Here is a 21,382-nt window from a genome sequence, read left to right as displayed (position 1 = left end):
GAAATTTCATTGCTTGGATGTAATGAAATCTACCACTGATGCTGCTGGCAATCCAAGTGCATAGAGGAGGAAATAACAAAAAAAAAGTTCAATAATCTTCCATGTTACACCAAAACATTTTAAATCAGGCTAACCAACAGGCTATACCTAAGCTTAGCTTTGATACAAAGTTTCACTATAGTTTAAAGCAAGTTCGACCTTGTATCTCTTCTATTTTTTGGTATTTATTTTATCAATTAATACATATAGATGCATACAGGAACAGTGCTCTAGGACAATAAGAATAATATCTGTATGAGCCAAAATGAAGCAACCATAGAGGATAGATGGCCAAGTTTCATTTGCTTATTTCATAGACCCACTACTATTCCACTGAGAGCCCATGAAATAAGAAAGTGATTTTATGCCCACACCATGGCCCTGAAAAATCAAAGTCACACACAGATCCAAAAATACAAACTTTCTGGCTCATCACACTTTCTGATCAGGTCCCTAGAAAGTAAATCTATTTGTGCTCTCATTTTGATCTTAGTGATGACTTCTTACACCAGTCTCTGTAAGAAAATGGCATCTATTGAACTTACACACTTGATAATGCAGGAATTAATGGATTAGTTACTGCTAGACTAATTGTTGGCACTGCAGCTTATCAAGACATCACCTCCTAACAGAGCTGCTATGCATGCAGGAGTGAAAGGTGTCACTTCACTACCACCCTGCCTCCCTCATGTCCCCCTTAATTAACACATCAAATCACCTATTCCTATATTAAGAAATTCCTCAAAAATGAAATCCAGCACATGCATGTATAAAAACACATTCATTATCACTGTAAGTGATGGCCTGGGTAATATCACTGAAAATGGCCCTTGTGATGGCCCTGTTTCTTCATCATCTCCACCCTCTCCAACCTCCTTGTTCTCCTTGACAGCTTTTGCTAAAGCTTTTTTGAAGGATGACTTTCATATACATTTCTTCTGCTTGTGTACAGGGGCAAGTGACACCACCCCACGTTGTTTCTCTGCTTCAGTGGCAGTGTTCGTCATCACGGTTGAACTAACCACAGTGTCTGTCACAGTGGTTGGAGCAGCTGTAGGGCCTGGTGTCCCACTGTCAGATTCAGAGACCTTTCCCTCCTGAGGGCACTGTGCAGTCCTGGAGATGTCTTGGTAGGCCTGGGCCAGGCACCAATACACTGCAGTGGTTTGGGTCCTCCTGGGTTGCCAGCAGACCTTTCCCAAGGCCAAAACTTTTACTAGTTTTTCTGGATTACCCACCTGCTATGGGTAAAGTGCAAACACAGACCACTGCCCTAGGTACTGGCCCATAGAGTCCCACACACTCCTCCACCCCAAACTATCCAGCTTTTGGGCAAATGTCTGGGTGACGTTCTTAATTAAGAGTCTGATCTTAAACAACACCTGAACCATATGCAGCAACATTCTGGCTCCCAGAAAAAGGATCAGTTTGGTTTCAAGGGTATTCAAAGGATGTTCAGAATCTTGAAAGTTCTGAAAGGCTACTGTAATTGGCCTGGAGGAGAAGGAATGAAAGGAGGAGGGAAGAAAGATGTAGGAAGGTATCTTCCCCATAGGTTGTCTTTCTGAGTACACAACTTCTGATGCCTCATTATGAAGACATAGCACTACAGAATTATTATGGTTTAACCTAAAATATGTTACTAGAAGTACTGAACAGATTTCTTTCTTCCACTCCCATTCTCATGAAGAAACACACTCACATATATATAAATATATATATATGGACCATCAAGACATTGATGGTGATCACTAAGCAGAATCTATTAGCAGAGTTCTGATATGAAATATATACAAGTACAAAATATTCTTTTCCTGAGTGAAGGCATAAAGCCAAGCGTATTGCTTACAGCTTTTGCTCTTTCTCCAGGTGTTCTTCTCACTCTGCCTTATAGACATGTAGGACAAAAAGTACAGCAACTCTTTATTTTCAAGTTCACATTTTAACTGCCTGCTATTTATATACTCAATAAACACATTTTCACATCTGAAAAATCTGCTCAAGCACTGCAGCATAGCTCAGTCTCCCAGACATTTTGCCAGTCATTTTAGTCACAGAAGCCACCAGCTCAGTCATGCTGTAAAACCCTGATGCTGACACACAACAAAACTTAGAGGAACATTAACAATATAGGAAGGAACAAAAGAAGAATACGAAGTGGAACAAATCCTGTGTCTTCACCTGAAATAATTATTATTCCTACTGGATAGGAAACAGACACAACGAACTGGGTTGCAACAATTTATTCTGGTATCTTCAGAACTTAAAGCAACCCACTTACCAGCAGAAATACTTCTCAGAAGATCAAAGAAGTTACTTTCAATGACTCTGAGTCAAAGACCTCTTAACATATTTTTTCCTCCTTGAAGCTCCAGAAGATTAAAAAATATATTCTTTCTTTGACAGTAAAATTGCTCTACAAGATTAACTTCTTAATATGTGAGAAATTCCACTTCTAGCAGTAGAGCTTATAGGAAGAGCAAGACTTGGATAAACCGAGATACACAGAAGAATCCCTTTGATAAAATGACTTCTTATTCCTAATATGCTCAATCTCAGAGATTATTTTACCAACCTAAAATTTATAGAATTGAGGCATGTGCACAATCACATCCTAAATGTGCAGACAATATTTCACTCTGAATCTTATTTCTCTATACACTGAAAATTATACAGCCTTTCTAATCTTTAAAGCAGTTGCTATGCAATCAGTCTAATTTTATGCTAAAAGGAATTACAGTATGCTTTTCATTTTTATCTACATAAGATACCTTTTAATAAAATTCTGTTAATATGCAGGTTTTGTAAACCTTTCTGAGCCTTACTCTCACGCTCTCTCTCTCTGCCAATGCTGAGGCTGGCATGCCAGCAAACTGCATCTCAGGAAGTGGAAGATCCTCGCCCCAACAGGCAGGAGGGGACCTAAGAGACAGGGAAAATGCAGGTAGGGCCCTGCCCAGGCGGCAGGTGAATCCCCTCCCAGCCTACCAGAGGAGCTGTTCCAACAAATCTGTTGTTTGTGACCAGAGGAGTGGTGGGTGATTTGGTGCACAGTGGCCATTTTGGGCACAGCAAGCGCAAAATTGATAAAGTTGTCAATTCTGAATAAAGTAAGAAGAGGCACCAGCAGAACTGCCATTTCTGACTTCTGGCAGGCAAACTTTAGCGTTTTTAGGACATGGACTGACAGAGTCCCTTGGGAGTCTGAGGTAAAGAAGTCCAGGAAAGCTGGACATACTTTAAGAAGGAAATTTTAAAGAAATAGAAGCAAGTTGTCCCCATATGCCGTAAGACAAGCCAGAGGAGAAAAAGACCAGCCTGGCTAAACAGAAAACTTAGGCTGAAACTCAGGGCTCAGAGGAGAGGAAAAAAGAAAAAAGAAGAAAAGTGTATCACCTCCAGAAGGAGGATCAGATAACCTGGGGGGAACTACAAGGATGTTGAAAGGTTATGTTAGGAGAAAAAGTAGAAGAGTCAAAGCCAAACTGGAATTTATTTTGACCACTGTTGTTACAGACAACAAAAGTTTCAATAAATACATTGTCAGAAAAGTAGGGCTCCATCCTTTGCTGCTCGCAGAGGATAGCGTCATGTCCGGGGATGACAAAAAGGCTGAGGTATTTAACACCTTCTTTACCTCAGTCTTTAATATCAAAACCAGTTGTGCTCAGGAAACTCAACTCCCAGAGATGCAAGTTAGTGATGGGGAGCCAAGTGAAGCCCCCATAATTCAGGAGGAAATGGTTAGTAATCTGCTCTGCAAATCAGACACCCATGAGTCTAGGGGCCTGGATGGGATGCACCAGAGAATGAGGGAGGTGGTTAAAGAGCTCACCCAATCCACTTTCAAATATTTAACAGCAGTTCTGATTATCTGGAGAAGTTCCAGTTGACTGGAAATTAGAAAATATAAGGCCCACCTAAAAGAAGGATTGGAAAGATGATCCAAGGAACCACAGGCCTGTCAAATTAACCTAGGTACCAGTAGAAGTCATGGAATAGGTCATCCTGAGTGACATCACACAGAATGTACAGGATCACCAGGGCATCAGGCCCAGCCACCACGGGTTTGGGAAAGGCAGGTCCTTCTTGACCAACATGATCTCCTTCTATGACCATTCGACGTACTCAGTGGATGAGGGAAAGGCTGTGGATGGTGCCTCCCTAGACTTCACTAAAGCACTTCGAACCATTTCCCACAGCATTATCCTGCAGAAACTGGCTGCTCATGGCTTGGACAGGCGCATTGTTTGCTGGGTGAAAAACTGTTTGGATGGCCAAATCCAGGGAGTGGTAGTGAATGGTGGTGCTACATCAAGTTGGTAGCCAGTCACAAGTGGGGTTCCCCAAGGCTCAGTATTGGGGCCAGTCCTGCTTAACATCTTCATCAATGATCTGGATAAAGGGGTTAAGTGCCCTCTCAGTCAGTTTGCAGATTACACCAAGTTGGGCAACAACTGTTGGTCTGTTGGAGGGCAGGAAGGCTCTGCAGAGGAAGCTGGACAGGCTAGATAGGTGGGCTGAGAACAGTGGCCTGATGTTCAATAAGGCCAAGTGCCAGATCCTGAACCTGGGTCATGAAACCCCTTGCAGCACTAGAGGCTGGGGTCAGAGTGGCTGGAAAATGGCCCAGCAGAAAAGGACCTGGGGGCGCTGGTTGACAGTGGATGAACATGAGCCAGCATGTGCCCAGGTGGACAAGAAGGCCAATGGCATCCTGGCCTGTATCAGAAATAGTGTGGCCAGCAGGACCGGAGCGTGACCATTCCCCTGGTGATGCTCTGGTGAGGCTGCACCTCGAATCCTGTGTTCAGTTTTGGGCCCCTCACTACAAGAAAAGCATTGAGGCGCTGGAGTGGGTCCAGAGAAGGGCAATGCAGCAGGTGAAGGGTCTAGAATGTAAGTCCTATGAGGAGCAGCTGAGGGAGCTGGGGCTGTTTATGTTGGAGAAGAAGAGGCTCGGGGGGAGCTCACTGCTCTCTACAAATGCCTGAAACGAAGTTTTAGCAAGGTGGGAGGTGGCCTCATCTGCCATCTCAAGTGGAAGGATGAGAAGAAATGGCCTTAAGTTGCACCCGGGGAGGTTCAGATTGGACATCAGAAAAAAAAAAAATTTCACTGGAAGAGCATTAGAATAAGGTGTTCAGGAGCATTATAGACTAACCATTTCCGGAAGCATTCAAGAGGTATCTGGATGTGGCACTTGATATGGTTTAGGGGAGATTATGGTGGTGCTATGCTGACAGTAGTACTACACGATCTTGAAGGTGTCTTCCAACATTGAGGATTCTGTGATTCTTGGAATGTGGAGCACTTGAGAGAGATAATTTGACGTCTCAGGTACCTGCTTTCCACTCCTCTGTGGAGCAAGAATGTGACTGCCATCTTTACAGTTAGTAAACAAACAAGCTAAAAGAAGCATATGTGTAAAAAGCAAGGTGTTTCTGAACTTAATGAGGATTTATCACTAAAAGTAGACAATTCATCAGCATCTCACAAATAATCCTATTTAAATACTGAAAAGCAGTCTGCATTTTAGATTCTCAACATGTTGCTAATATACCTGAATTTAAAAACAAAAAAAGTTCCTGGTCACCAACACACAACACTGTATTTATAAGAAATGGGTTGGGTGTAATAAAACATAAATAATTTATAAAGTATAATGCAGCAGTAAGTTAACATGCAAATGATTGCCTATGAGAAGGAAATATATTATTTCATTGAAAGCTACAAAATCAAGTAATCTTAAACCTTCAATTTCTTTATCTTCTCTTACTATAAATTTTGTCCTTGTCCCGGAATCAGACACAGAAAGAGTAAATCAACAGAAAACTGAAATAGAGGGATAAAAAGTGTCCATTTGAAAGCATACTCTCATTCCAAGATGATGTTGCAAGTAAACAGACTATCCACCTTTAAAACTATTTAAAAGATCTCAAATGTTGCGGTGTTGTAATTTTGTTTACTGTTAGCCTTTTACTAAATAGCTGTCATTTCCCTTTTAAAAAATATATATTCATATAAACAACTTGGTACTACTCTGCAAATGAGGCTTCATTACAAACATCCCTTACATGTTAAGGGATGTTTGCTATACTCTGAGAAATTTAAGGAGTTGGGGAAAAGTTTTTTTACTATAGAGCTGACAGGCTTTTTGTCCTTATCCCAAAAAATCCACAATAAACCCACTGAATTTTTGGGGCTACAATTACAAGTTGGACAAGTGCAATAAGGCAGCAGTCTAGCCTCTTTAACAGGAAAAAAAAAGCATCTCACAAAAACAAACTGCAATACCTTGTGCACCCCAACTATAACCCTTACATGACACTATCAAAACTTGTTTTCTAGTTACCAAAAAATACTTTTGCTTTCAGAGGGCTGATAGCATTTCCTTAGCTCTTTAAGATAAACACAAGTTTATACAATCAAACTTGTATTATCAGCCACTCAGACTCAAATTTCTTAATAACAATTTCCATCCAACGAAACTCTGCTAAAGAAATAGAAACAGATGACTTAAACTAGGAAAGACAGGCAGAGGCAATATGCTCAACACTACTAAGTTTGTACACCTAATCCACATAACCTGGCTGCTGGTTCCCAAGCTGGCAAACAGCCGTGTTTCTCAGCATGTGTTGCACTGTCCAGCGTCCATCTCTGCACTTCAGCTCCCAGTTACACACAGAAGTACTGCATCAAGAACTCTGTATAACACTGAAGTTGTAACAGCTGATCTTTGGGTGATGACAAAACATTACCTTCTAGGCAAATTCAAAGACTTTGTAAAATTACGTATTTTAAGAAAAAATATTATTACCTACAATAGAACAGTACAGGCAGTGAAATAGGTAACTTCAAGAGCAAGAAAAAAATCTGGTTTGTGGTCAGATACAGAACCTCATCTCTGATCAAACTTGAGAAACACATTGTTAAGCATGACATTGAATGTACTTAACCTTGTTTGAACAAGCATTAATGAGTTTCACAAGCAAATGTTACTTTGTTAAACATGTTATTTTAAGCTAGCCATGCAGCCTAAGTAACTTTAATATTAAACATGCAATCACAGATATCTTAACTATACTGCATGTAGATTGGCACAATTACCTGTGTCAGGCTCATTTAGCTGTGATTACAGCATACTTCAAAGCCATCCATACATTTTTGCTACTCGTACTGATTACGTTACAGATAATTACCAGTTCAGTGAGACTCTGCCAATTAACTAAATTATCTTCGAAGTTAAGATAGTTTCTTGTATCAGTAAGGTTATTTCTATTGCATTAGCAGTAAGGTTATTTGCTTAGCATAGCCAAAGCAAAACTTAAGTTGTCTTACCACATCATCTGTCAGTGTCTTGATATTTAAATGCTGTAAATCAAACAGGAAAGCAGTCATGTCAAAATTGTGCAGTTAAAAAAAAAAAAAAAAAACCAAAAGCTCTGCTATAGTTACTTTTATTCAAAATCACATGCAAGTTAAATCTCGACACTTGAAATAAAGCAAGTTTCTCAGCAAGTTGTACCTTGCTGGTTTACAATGCACAGCAAGTTATACGGATTTAAAAAATCTTCCATTTGATCCTCCAACAGAGTATCAGAAGAATATGAACGAAGCATAGCTTGAAACAAGTTGTGTTTTATTGTATTTCATAACTAAATTATATTCTATAGCTAAATATACAGTTGACCTGCACATAATTCAGCTACTAGATGTGTCTTCTCAAGACAGCTGTGGGCACACCAACAGCAAATCATCCAGAGATTTCAAGCTCAGCAGAAGAGCACAGAGCTCCTCAGAAGTTCAAAACTATCTGTCAAGCTGCAACACTCAAACTACTCACACTGTTGAACAGTCTCATGCAATGCCTCTGTGGCAAACAGAGCACAAAGCTGAGAGCAGAAACTGAACTAAGCATTTAATAATAGTAACATCCAAAGAATCTGTAGATCACTCAAAACAGCAGTTCCTGGACCAACATTTGCTCTCCACTGCACATTTACAAACACAGCATGTGCTAGGACATACAGCTCTTGCACAAAACCAAAGAGCAGCACAGATCATTGGTGACTGATGAGTCAGCGTTGCAGGGATCCCATGTATTGTTTTTATGAAGAGGCTGAGAACAGACTTGGCAGGAAAATGTCAAGAATGTGAAGTTACATACTTAGTGAGACAGGCTCTTACCCTTTTCTTAGACTCCCCTCTCTGCCTGGTGTGCACAGCTTGGCAACAGCTACAGCAACTGCCAATGACTATATCCTAATTAACCAGATTTGGAAACTCTTCACCAAGTCAACAATAACTGGCTATCACTCTCTACAACAATCTGAAAGGAGGTTACAGCAAGGCGCAGGTTGGTCTCTTCTCCCAGTTAACAAGCAATAGGACAAGAGGAAACGGCCTCTAGTTGCACCAGTGGAGGTTAGCTTGGGTATTAGGAAAAATTTATTCACTGAAAGGGTAGCAAGGCATTGGAACAAGCTGCCCAGGGAAGTGGTGGAATCAGCATCCCTGGAAGTGTTCAAAAGACATGCAGAGATGTAGCACTTGGGTTTGGCAGTGGAAGTGGTGGTGCTCGGTTAATGATAACAATCTCAGAGGCTTCCAACCTTAATGATTCTATGATCAGTACTTCTGACATCTTCCCTGGCTCAGCCCTCAGAATTAAAGAACAATTTGTGTTAAATCAAGTATTATGACACAAGAGGTCTGGTCTGAATAGTGTCAAGAAACTGAGGAAGAAGTGTCTGATGAATGGTTATGAAGTTAAAAATCAAAGGAGGTGCAAGGAAACACATTATTCAGTGACACTAAGTTCTACTATCAAAAAAAAAATTGTTTAACAAGGAGTTAGGTCACTACTGAACCTTTACAATTCCATTCCATGCTCTAATAGGTGAGGATTTGTAATAAATGAAAACAACAACTAAGTGAAAATAATCCAGTCCAGCCAGGAAACTGAAGATCTGTATCCCAGTCTTCTAACTGGTGTTCCCCGGCCACAGATGTAGATCACACTTTTGCCCCACACACTGCTATAGAACTGGGTTTTATTACTTGTTTTTCCCATTCTGCTAAATAGCTACAAAGACAGTAAAAGTGTTAACTGGTGTCATTTGCAAAAGCTCATGACTTTGCATTTAGCAAGGTTTGGTATAATACTTCTATCCTTAAGTGAGCTAAACTGCAAGAGAAAATACTAACATATGGTCTGACACTGCAACTAGGTAGTGAAGAACATAAAAATGTATTCCTTTTTCATACAGATGACTTAAATCACTAAGCCTTAAGCAAGGCACAAATACCATCAGAAGCTCCTCTAACGTGGCAGGAGATTACATAATCTGCTTAGAATGAAAACAACCTGCATTCTAAGCTTTGAGTGGAAATTCAAGACTTATGTCAAATTCATGTACACTCCTGTTACTAAAAAAATGCAGGGAAGCAACAACATCAGGTTAATTTCCACTTAAGAACAGATGTTGGATGTTCTGCAACGCCTCCATACAAGACACTCTCATCATGCAGGTAACCAGGCAATTTCAGATTCAGGTTTTGTTCCTCGAAGAAGACAGAAGTTAGTGGGATAGATCAAGCCAGTACCTTACTTTTCATTTAAGTTGAGAAATTCAGCAATGCAATTTACTACGATAAAGGGTGAAACATTTCCCATTTTGTAGATCAGAACACCTCACTGATGCATGTCATCTGACTAATTAGTGAAAAAACATTACCACACAACCAATTAAGGACACCATAAAAGTATAACAAACTTGATATACAGATATGAGTCTTCTCTCAAAGTCTTCATCCTACTGGATACCTAGAGTACGGGAGTCTAAAAATACCAGCATTTCTTTTATTGAAGTTTGTGGAGTCTAGTTTGACTAAATATCAACACTGGTGATGTATTTAGAGACTTTCTTTATAAAGGAGAAGAAACTCCATGCAAACTACAACCTAATGTTCAGCTCTTTCAGCACTCCAATATTAAAAGCCTGAATGACTTGCTGTAAGACATCTCTAAAGACTTACGTAGTAAACTTTATGTTATAATGCTTCCCAGTCAGAGGAGTTGGTTGAAACATAAGTACTGGGGTTATTTTTTTCCCCTCTCCCTCACCAAGTCCTTCTCTTCTGACAAGGCTGTACAAAGTAAAATCAGTTGACAGCTTTATTGGTCTTCTATAGTATTCAAGGATACAGAGATGTGAAACATTACATGTGGTCTTAACAACAAAGAAACTTACCATACTGGATCTTTTAATGGCATTACATTTAGAGGAGTGCTGTAACTCAAGAACAAGAGCATATTTTTATTCTTGACAGGCCAAACAAAACACATTTCTAGTAAGAAGAAAAATAACTAGACTGGGAATCAGGTAAAGACAAGGTAAAAGCTGGAGTGGTGTACTACCACAGGGACACATTTCTATTCTCAGGCTCAGATATATCAGTTCACAAAAGACACATTCTGCTCAAGTGAACACATTGCCTTAAACATAGGCCAGCAAGTAAATAAATATGGCTTAAGAAATATTCCTGTAACATTCAGTCAGTGCTAAAAACATTAGTTAAATTTACAGAATACTGCTTTGCAATGGATGAAAATATTTACATGCTATTTTGCGCCTTCCATGAACTACTCCACAATAACAAAACTATTGCTTTGAAAGCATAGCAGCTATGTACAGGTATTCCTCTAGACTATGATGTAGAAAGTAGATATGCAAAACTGAAAAACAAAGTATCAATATTTTAAATATGCTGACATTATGTTTTCTAGTCAGAGAGATACAAAAGCATGAAGATATTAAAGAGTTAATTAGGACAGTTCAGAAGGAGAGATTTATCAGTAGCACCTATAGTTAGAAAAGCAGAAGTAACCCCATTGCTTAGTCTTCAGCTATACACTTTTATAAACAACTAAATTTTAAAATTGCACTCTTCAAGGTAACTTAGTTTTTAGTCCAGGACATGGAGGAAGAGGTCATTTTGTTTTGCAATTGAGTAGAAACAGGTTGCTTAAAGCTAAGTCCAATGAAAAACAAATGCATAGGTGTATAATTTTTGAAGAAAGGAAGCAATCTGACAGAATTACCCCTTATGGGAGATGATGTCCCTCAGGTACACTGTTAAATAACCAGCGTCATAAGACAGAGGGATATACACACATGCCGCATATGGTACAGTGTTCTTGATGAGCTGGCAAAAGCCCGAGCTCAAAAATTCCAAGGACAGTGAGAGCCTTAAACAGAAGCCGAAAGGTACAGGATACAAGGGCTGAGTTTCACAACACAAGGACAGCAACAAGGACAGCAACTGCTCCTGAGACAGAAAGAGTACTGTGTCTCTTGGAAAGGTCACACATGATGAAGCCATGCGTGATGCAACTTTCACACCACCCAGCTAAAGGAAGCCAAATACTATTTGGCTTCATATATATTCACAGCAAAGAATCTTACAGTAGTACACAAGATTATAATCTTTGGCATCATATATATTCACAGCAAAGAATCTTACAGTAGTACACAAGATTATAATCTTATACTGCAGATTCAAACAGCAGCACATACTTGAAGTTCATCTGCCAGATGGAATTTAGTAACTTGAGGCATTCCCTATATAATTACCACAGTCAAGTCCAGGTAGAGACAGTGAAGCAAAGCAAAGCAATGACAAATCCCACTTAATTGGATCAACAGTACTAGTCTGATCTTTTGTGTCATTACATCTATTTCCCTACCTTTGCATATGCATATTTACGGACTACACTCTCTGTAGATGTGGTACAAGCAGTTCAGGCAAACAGGATGAGAATTCAGAACGACACCTCACATGGGACTCTGATTCCATGTCTTCAGCATTTTTTCCACCAGCACTACAGGTCAGTGTGGCCTGGAACCAGCGAAGACTACCCTAGTACAATACTGAGTATAGTCTGTATCATCTAAGAGTTTTGGCACTCTACCAGAAGAGGCAGCATCTACATTCTCCACAAGTGGTCTTTTAACTGTGGCATAAGCACAAAGCGATGTTGCTCATCTAAGTTTCTGAATGAAAGCAGATTGTTTAAACACAGAATGTTTGGTGCTTGAACTCAGATCATGCCTGGCAGGGATGGACAATGCTAGTATGACAGAGAGACCAACAAAATATGATTTGGAAGTAGAAGACAGACAAGCATCCTGCCATACACCCCTGCCAATATGAGAGGGGTTTTAGGCATGCAAAGCAACAGGATGTCAGCCAACTAAACAATTTCAACGTGCATGTCCTCCACCACCTTGAAGCACTTCAATTTACAAAAACATTAAAAATTCACAGTCCAGATCTTTTGCAATCTTCATTTTTGTCTTTTTTGCAGATGAAAACTAAGAAACGAATCCACATAAAACACCCCCCTTCAAACCACCATGCACGTGTATAGCTTCTTTGATACATTACAAAGAGCTTCCAGTCTGCATGTGGCTGTAAGAAAAGAAAAAAAGAAATGGAAAAAAGGAGGGCTTAAGCAAGGTGAGTTTTAGAAGACCCAGCCAGCTTATGCCTGAAGGCTGAAATAAGACAAAGACTAGGGATGTACATGCAATCACATAATCCCCTCTCCACCTTTGTAAATTCGAAAGTGAGCAAGAACACATTGGCAGTAATTTTAACACCAAAAAAAATTCAACACTAGCTGTTTTTTTCCCCAAAGAATATTCTCCAGCAGAAACACAAGTAGAAGACTGAATCAAAGATTGAAAGAAACCTGTAGACTCAGAGAAAAGTTAATTGGATGATTACAGTGAATGCTATTACTTTAGGATTTCCTTTGTAACAATATTCCCTCAGTAATTTTGCTACCTCAGTCTGAAAGCACAATTTACAAACTGCACAGCATTTCTTGCTTTTAATTTCCAATCTACTACTTCAGCATTTAGATAATGGCTTTATCACACACTCTCTCTCTGCTGCTTGGAAAGCAATCTGGAAAGCAATCAGGGGCAAAACTATCTTAACATGACAGGTTCTACACAGTGATATTCTTTAGGCATTGATGAGTTAAACTCAAAATTGGTGCTTACAGGTAAAACCATATAACAAAGTGCTAGAACACAGCACTAAAATTTAATATCATAACCCACAGTGTTAATTCATGCCAACAAAAATAACAGCATGAGGAATTTACAATTTTACAAAGCTGCGATAAAGTGTTTTAGGTAACATCTGTTCAGCAATCATTTCTTTAAAAGACTAATTTAGATTCAAGGTCTTACACTGCAGCGTAACTGCAGCCATAATTCAGTCACTTTGTAATTAAAGATATTGACACAGATTGGTCTTACCTTTCTACTCTATGCCAGAGAAATGGAAGTGCTTTTCCTCTTAACTACATCTTTCTTTGATTTATAGACACTGTTAAATGCAACTGTTAATTTGTCTATTTTTAACAGATTGGTGTAAACAAGAAACCCTTCTTGACTCATAAATTTCAGAAAGAACTTAATCAAAAATGTAACCTGAAAGTCACTGAAGTCAGGTCAATGGTATACTGAAATTAATAGAAACACCTCTAATTTGAGCTAGAAATTGAAGTTGATATTTTGAGGACTAGTGTCTGTAAGATGTAGTATCAGTAAAGTGCAGTTGAAAGTCACATAATCTAGCACTCACTGTAATGATTTCCAAACATTTCTAAGGCGAGGAGGGAATCAAGGAGAGGAAAACAACTGCTTTTTACCCCACCCTGCCCCAGCAGATTTCAGAAGCTTCTTGCTCAGTCAATGTATACATAGAGAACAGGTATAGTATCTGCCATCCTTCAGTAGATTTCCTCTTTTTACAAGGTCCTAAACCACAAGAGTAGATGCACAAGCTTTTAATAAGCTGAAGTACCAGAGTACCACAGAAAATTTTTTACCCTTTTAAAACTCCCACTCTTCTAAAAACTTGAACAAAGTCCTGCTGAACAAAGTCACACTGTTATGTGCTTCAAAATGAACCACCACTCCTTTAAGAAAAATATTTAAAATTATTCTGCAAAAGAACCGAGACAACTGAGGCTTAAAACTCATTCACTTCTTCTGAGAAGCTAGTTTATTCAGAAAGAGTCCTTCAAGGCCTCATTTGACAGGGCTAAACAGTTGTAGTGGTTGATTCCAATACCTCTTTCTCCCCTCTCCACCCCTCAAATGCAGTGGGTTTTAAAAAACAGTATTTTCCTCAGTTAAAAAAATTTTCTTTAGAAGAGAAAAAAAAATTTAAAAGGAGGTACATGTTAATGATGTCACCTTTGTCAACCAGCAATCCAATTTCACCTCAAGGTTTGTCAGGGAATCAAATTAATTTTCAGATTAGCATATCTGCTATGACAGATCAATATGTTGCATTGACTGGAACTTATTTTCAAGCCTTGCACACTGAGAAATATTACACGCACATAATCTGTATTACTTGAGGTCAATAAATCTAACAGCTAATTTAATTTGACAAACGTACAACAGACAGAAACATAACTGAGATAACATGAGGTATGGCACTCTAAGTGCTCCAAACACAGAAAAGGGCACAGGCTAAATCCAAGACTGGATTACAGAGAGCCCAAAGGGGTGAGAGGCAGGCTTTACACATTCTGACACAAAACTAACTTAACTAATAAAATTACATTGAAGATGTATTACAGGAAGAGTTAGATGCAAACAAGTCAAGTTGGAAAATACCTCTAAGATCATCAAGTCCCAACCACAACCCAAACACTGCCAAGTCCGTCACTAAACCACGACCTTAAGTGCCACATCTACACATCTTTTAAACATCTTATGAGACTTCCCTCGGCAGCCTCTTCCAGTGCTTGACCACCATTTCAGTGAAGAACGTTTACCTAACACCCAATCTAAATCCCCCTGGCACAACTTGAGGCCCTGTCCTCTTGCCCTGTCACTTGTTACTAGGGAGAGGACACTGACTGCCACCTCACTACAGCCTCCTTCCAGGCAGTTGTAGACAGCAATAAGGTCACCCAATGAGTTAATGGCACACCTAGAATACAATCCATGTTCAATCCATAATTCTTCAGTCCTTATCAACACCCAAGGATAAAATCTTTGCTTTACAAGATTATTTAAAGATGAAAAATAGGACTATTGTCTAGGGTGAAACTCTTTTGAAAATTGCAGTTTGACAAAGCATTCTCATGAATTAAGGACATTCTCATCTATCCCTGTTTAAAGGGGAACAGGAAGAGGCCAAAAAAAAAAAATCAAAACCCACACCTACGTACAAGATTATATACCCTATAAAATTGAGTCAGACCCCCAAATTCGACCCCCTTTATTTTCTGTAGCTGTGACCTCAACACCATGACCTCAAAAAAACAAGTCATCTGATGCCTATATCAAAACATTATCAAAATCACCCTTGCATAGCCTAGGAAGCCTAGATATGTGCCAAACAAGCTCCCCTGCACCAAAGAAAAGCTCTTCTCTCACTGAAAAGATGAGATTTCATCTAAGTAAAAAAGCCTCAATGGTTTTTATCACATTTCTGTCAGTGTTCTAAACCCTATAAACTTACCATACTGCCATTTTAACACATGGTTAGCAAAACTGAACATGATGGCAACACACCACTTCTGTTTTAACACATAATGTGAGAGGAAAAAATGAAAACCACTACAATTATTTTAACTGCATAAGAACTGGGCAGTTAACGTATCAGTAATAAGTAAAACCTCTTGACTCAGAGCTCTTGTCAGTCTCAAACACAAAAATCCATGTCTCTCACTCACAAAAGGAATAATCCAACCCTCAACTCATACACCAACAACACTATCCAATCTTCTACAATGGCCAGGCCACACAGGTTTCTCCTCACAGATCATATGTTAAAGCATGTTGTGAGAGACTGGGAAGATCTGGTGTCCCAAGACATTTTGGGGTGCATACATGTGGGGAAAGGGGCAGGTTGGGCCTTGCCCTAGTGAGGTGATGCCCTGCTCTGCACACACCCCCACTCCTGGCACCTGTATCCCAGCCCCACAGTGGCTGCCAATCCCTGCCATAGCTGAGGCAATGCTCCATACCTGCCTCTGGAGTCCCAAACCCAGCTCCTGAGTGGCCAAATGAACAGAGGTCCCACCTTCGGGAAGGGCCCAGGAAGGTCAAGGCATATTTAAAGCTGAACACAAGGCAAGCACGTCTTGACCCTAACTCCTCTTGGCATTTCTGTCAGCTGAACACTGCTGGAACCCAGGAGCTGGTAGCTATATGTGTCCTTTTCTATATCTTTTCTGTTTTTCTTTATCTCTCCTTCTAATTCCCAGTTCTTGGAATTTTTGAGTATCTTAAAATCAAACGGGCTTAAAGTTTGCCAAGTCAAATGGGCTAAATTAATGCTTTGAGAAGTGCTTTATGTTGATTGAATGTCGCACTAAACCTTTCACCAAAGTTCTTTGATCTTCTGAGGTTGTCAGTAATGTCTTTTTTGTTGTTTTGACCTCTTGAGGATATCTTGTTGCTATTTCTCCCAGGCATCTAACTCAGAGTACAGTAACAACCATAAGCCCTTTCAAAAGCCTCACCGAGTGAGGTTTTTTGGACCTTACACATGTCCAGCCATGTCACCTACATGACTAAAACACATGTCCCCCGTAGATACACAGCCATTTACGAAGCCAAGCAAATAGCTCTTGGTCACAGTTTCATATACGCCCATTCTAACGTAGAAAAAGGCACAGGGACATGGTTCAAACAGCAATCTCTGCAGCCACAATACAAAAAGATTGCAGCAAACAGCAACATTCCAGGAGCAAGCTGTCACCTTCCAGAACAGGTCTGGCCAGCCTGTTTGATACTGCTTATTGGCTAACTTTTTTGAACCTGTGCACAAGTGCCAGACACTTGAGTATTGAATATTACACAAATACACCTCAGAATAAAGAGTCTAATATAAGTGTTATGGCATCTCCTTTGTAATTACATAATAAATACATTTTAGAGTAGGTGGGCTCAGAGACCACTGAACAAAGACCAACATGCATCACCTAAATAAGAGCATGGGCTGCATCTCCTCTGCATGTGGCAGATACTGCTGGATACAACTCCCTGAAAGGAGGCTGTATCCAGGAGGGGGTCAGACCCTTCTCCCAGGCAGCCAGCAACAGGATAAGAGGACACAATCTCAAACTGCACCGGGGAGGTTTAGGTTGGACATTATGTGAAATTTCTTCACAGAAAGGGTGATTAGACCTTGGAATGGGCTGCCCTGGGAGGTGATGGAGTCACCATCCCTGGAAGGGTTTAAGGAAAGACTGGATGTGGCACTTGGTGCCATGGTCTAGTTGACACGGTGGTGTTCGGTCACAGATTAGACTTGATGATTCCAGAGGTCTTTTCCAACCCAACTGATTCTGTGGATACAAGGCCTGTAGAATATATGTTGGTCCCAGCTCTAATGCTTGGAATTTTCATGACGTTCAAACAAAAACTGGTTATTTCTGAGTACTCTTTACTTAGAGCACATCTTGCAGACACATTATCTTGTGAACAATTATAAGCCATCTCAAGATTCCCAATTTCTTGGTGTACTAGCCAAAAGCTTGTAAAAGCAGGCCTACGAAGAACTATGGCCTTTAAATTCAAAGACCTGGCTTTTCCCTGTAGACTTTATATCACTAAAGTAAAAAAAAAAAAAACCGAACAAAAAACCACCGCAGTCCTATTAAAAGTAACACCGTTTTAGAGCTGGAAGTCTGTTCTACTCCCCTTGTGCCCATAGCTGTCACGCAGCAAGTAAGGCAATGAAGGTTTGTGAAGAAGCTTTCGGAAGAGACCTGAAAACTTGCTGCATCCTTTCACGCGGGCAAGCAAGAGGCGAGCTGGAGCAAGCGGGATCAGCTTTCGAAGCCCAGCTGAACCTGACGGCGCCACGTATTCCCACTCGGTGCCCCGGTGTCGGGGCAGTGACTGGCCCCGGAGAGGACGGCGGCGGGGGGACACGGGGGTGTCACCGCACGGCCGGGCCCCCTCGGCACAGGCCCGGCAGGCCCCACTCTTCGGGCACCCCCGCCGCGGCACCGGCTCGTACTTACGAATTTGGGCTTCCTGCTGTCCGCCGCCTCCTCGGGGCCCCCAGCGCTCCCGGTCCCCGGCGGGCCCTTCCGACGGAGCCCCTTGTTCTCCCGCCCGCCACGACCCGGTGGCGAGGATGGGGCACAGTAACGCGGCCGCGGCGGCTCCATGGCCGCGCACGGGCGAGAAAGGGAGATGGGCAGGGGGGAGCGCTGCCCGCGACCGGGCCCAGGCCCGGCGCCCCGGCCGAGCTGGGCGCCTGCGATTAGCGCGGCTTAGCTGGGCTCGGCCAGGCAGGGCGCCGCGGGGGGAGGAGCGGGGCTCAGCGCTAAAGCCGCAGCCTCACCGCAGCGCAGGATTTAGCGAGGAGAAGCCCCTAATCCCGCCACGCCCGAGCCGCGCGGGGCCGCGCGCTCCCAACGGCCGCGGCTGGCGGAGCCGGCAACGTCCCGCCGTCCGAACAGTCCCGCCACTGCCGGCGCCGCCCCCGCGCGCCCGCCGCGGCCAATCCGCGCCCGCGCGGCGGCAGCGGCGCCTCCCGGTTGGCGGGACCTGAGCCCGCCTCCGCTGAGGCAGCGGCGCGCGCCGGGCCCCGCTGTCCGCCCCCGCGGCCCGGCCCGCCCTGAGCGGAGCCGCCGTGGGCGCCGGGCCGCGCGTGGCAGCGCGGGGGCAGCGCCCGCAGGGAACGGGACGGTCCGGCCGGGCTGAGTACCGCCGCCTCCGAGGCACACACACACAGGAAGGGACAGCTTATTTCCTTACCCTGCAAAGCCCGTCTTTTCTGGATCCTCTCTGTTCAGGGTCTGAACACGGGGCGGGTCCCTCCCCTCTTTGGCCTAGGATGGCGATTTCCAACAAGTGGCTTTGTTAAAGATTCCGATTCCATTCCTCAAGCCACTGTTTGACAGGTGGAAAGTGGTTCATCTATTTCTATGTGATCTTTTTATATAACTGACATACATAACACTGACTTTCATATGTAACTATATATTATTATATAGAATCGTAGAATCATCGGGTTTGGAAGAGACCTTTAACATCATCTGGTCCAATAATCCAAATCACCCAGCACCAGATCCAGACACCTCTTAAACACCTCCAAGGATGGTGACTCCATCACCTCCCCAAGCAACCTACTCCAATGCCTGACCATCTGAACAGTGAAAAAATTTTCTAATATCTAATCTGAATCTCCCCTGTCTCAGTTTAAGGCCATTTCCTCTGGTCCTGTCACTGCAGTCAGAGTAGAGACCGGCCCCCACCTCCACTAGAACCTCTATCCTGGTAGTTGTAAAGAGCAATATATACATATATATATATACACTTACATATACATATATATTATATATAATTATACTTATCATATTACTTTTATACCATCTTGGTGATATTGGGTTAAGAAAGCAGAATGACACAGAAAAGACATAATCCCTGTCCAAAACAGTGGCAGTGTTTCCATCATCCTCCTGTGTCCGTGTTTCTGTTTTGTGATGGACTGTCTGTGTGGAGGAGCTGTTAACTGTGCTGCCAAGGCCAAAAGAACAGGTGTAGCTACAGTCTGCATTTGTTTAATGCAATCTGTTGTTTTCCCTCACTGAAAGACCTGCAAGAGTCTGTGGTTTATGGGGAAATACATAAATAGAGATTTCATTATGCTGTAAATTAGCAAATTGCGTATGGTTTACAAGGCAATTGAATTCTCATTACTACAATCAATACCTTGCATTTATCTTTATTTTAAATTAAGAGTAGTTAGAATAATGATGCAAACTGGAGACTTATGTAGGGGAAAATCAATTTCCAAATCTCAATGTTAGGGATCATTAAGAAAAGGAAAGCGAACACTCAGCATTTATATCTCTAGAGTATTTCCTAAATCAGAAAAAATTCTTTTCTGTCATGCAGTCCTTCACCATGACTTACACAGGCAGTGACCTACAAAATGTAACATCTGCCAATACACAGAGTTCTGGTGAAACATAGCAGAATTCAGCCCCAGACTCAACCTTTGCAGGGTGAGGGAACTGTGGGGCCACGCAGGGTAGATGCCGTAATTATTTGTGTATGCTATACTGTTCATCCTTTGGCACCTTTCTATAGATGTTTTGTAAATTTATATTGGAATTCTTTGTGGAGAGTATAATTAGCAGAACACTGTTTAATGTCATGGTTAATGATTTTCTGGAACATTTGATTAGAAAATTAATCAGGCTATGTGTGTGTATGATAAAGCTGTTTAAATGGACTTCCTAATTGCACTGTGGTACACACTGACTTGTGCCAATATATCACTTTCAAGGTACTGTGTTGCAATAACAGAGAAACACTGAAGGGAATAATTTATCAGACAGTTTTACTAAGCCGAAAGTAAATGTTGGTACTTTTGATCTATTATTATTATTTTATACTACCCCTCTTGTGCTCGTTAGGTGTTTCACAGAACAAATACACTCTTGCAACAGCTCAGTTTACCAAGATTAATCATGACGGAGGAAAAAAATCATGAGAAAGAAATGCATCAGTAATACTAAAATTGTGTAGAGATTCTACTTAGTCATAGCATGCATATTGTCTGGGGCATGCAAATAGCTTGGTCATTTTGCATTATTTTTGTTCTGGAATGAGAAGTTTTCAAATATAAAAGTCTGAGACAGAGTAAGTGTGCAACGTTAACCATGGATATTTGCAAAAGTAGTCCTTTAGATTGATGGGTTTATTTATGCTCTTAACATTCTGTTCCATCTCTTTTTTTTTTTTTTTTTTTTTAATATACTGTGACTCAGGACTTAAAAAAATAAAAGAATAACCTCGTAATATTCCTTGTTCCAGGGAGGCAGTTTTTCAAATATATTCCTGGGCAAAGTATTGCAGAGCTGGCCTTTGACTGTATTTAGGCAGTTGTCCAGATTTCCTTTGGAGACACCTAGTTCCTTCCTATGAGAAGATAAGACAATCAACTAACTGTTCTTTCATGAGGTCCATCCTTTTGAACTGTCACATAAAAATTATGAAGGATTTTGTCAGCAATGTTGTTGTTTTTACAAAGCAAGCATACAGATTTAATACTACTCTATTTAAGTATACTAACAAGGAAAACCTTCTTAGCCACAGCTCCTGTGGCTTGGCAGAGGCAAGCAAATGGCATGTCTTTTCAGGAAAATGGCTTCTTCTTTCTCCCATGAAAAGCCCCAAACAGGCAATTCTAGCCCAAATCCCTAAAACTTGCATAGCTATTTGTAAGTTGTACCAACTGAATATGTATCTTCTACCTTTCCCAACATCTT

General features: G+C 41.3%; 1 protein-coding gene across 3 annotated transcripts in view; it reads right to left on the bottom strand.

Annotated features, from left to right (window-relative positions):
* The window catches only part of DIAPH3 (diaphanous related formin 3), a 208,366-nt gene extending 189,861 nt beyond the window's left edge, over positions 1-18,505 (bottom strand). For 2 of the 3 annotated variants that reach the window (XM_069009459.1, XM_069009478.1), the window contains exons 1-2: positions 18,119-18,505; positions 7,381-7,413 (exon numbers count right to left, since the gene is read on the bottom strand). In XM_069009459.1, coding sequence (XP_068865560.1) covers positions 7,381-7,413; positions 18,119-18,268 — 183 coding nt within the window. In that variant the 5' untranslated portion in view covers positions 18,269-18,505. The remainder of the gene's footprint in view (positions 1-7,380; positions 7,414-18,118) is intronic. The other variant, XM_069009468.1, reaches the window with a different exon arrangement.
* Between the last annotated feature and the right edge of the window lie 2,877 nt (positions 18,506-21,382).

The sequence above is a fragment of the Aphelocoma coerulescens genome, chromosome 1, assembly GCF_041296385.1.
Source record: "Aphelocoma coerulescens isolate FSJ_1873_10779 chromosome 1, UR_Acoe_1.0, whole genome shotgun sequence".
Lineage (NCBI taxonomy): Eukaryota > Metazoa > Chordata > Aves > Passeriformes > Corvidae > Aphelocoma > Aphelocoma coerulescens.
This window is presented reverse-complemented; position numbering and strand designations above follow the sequence as displayed.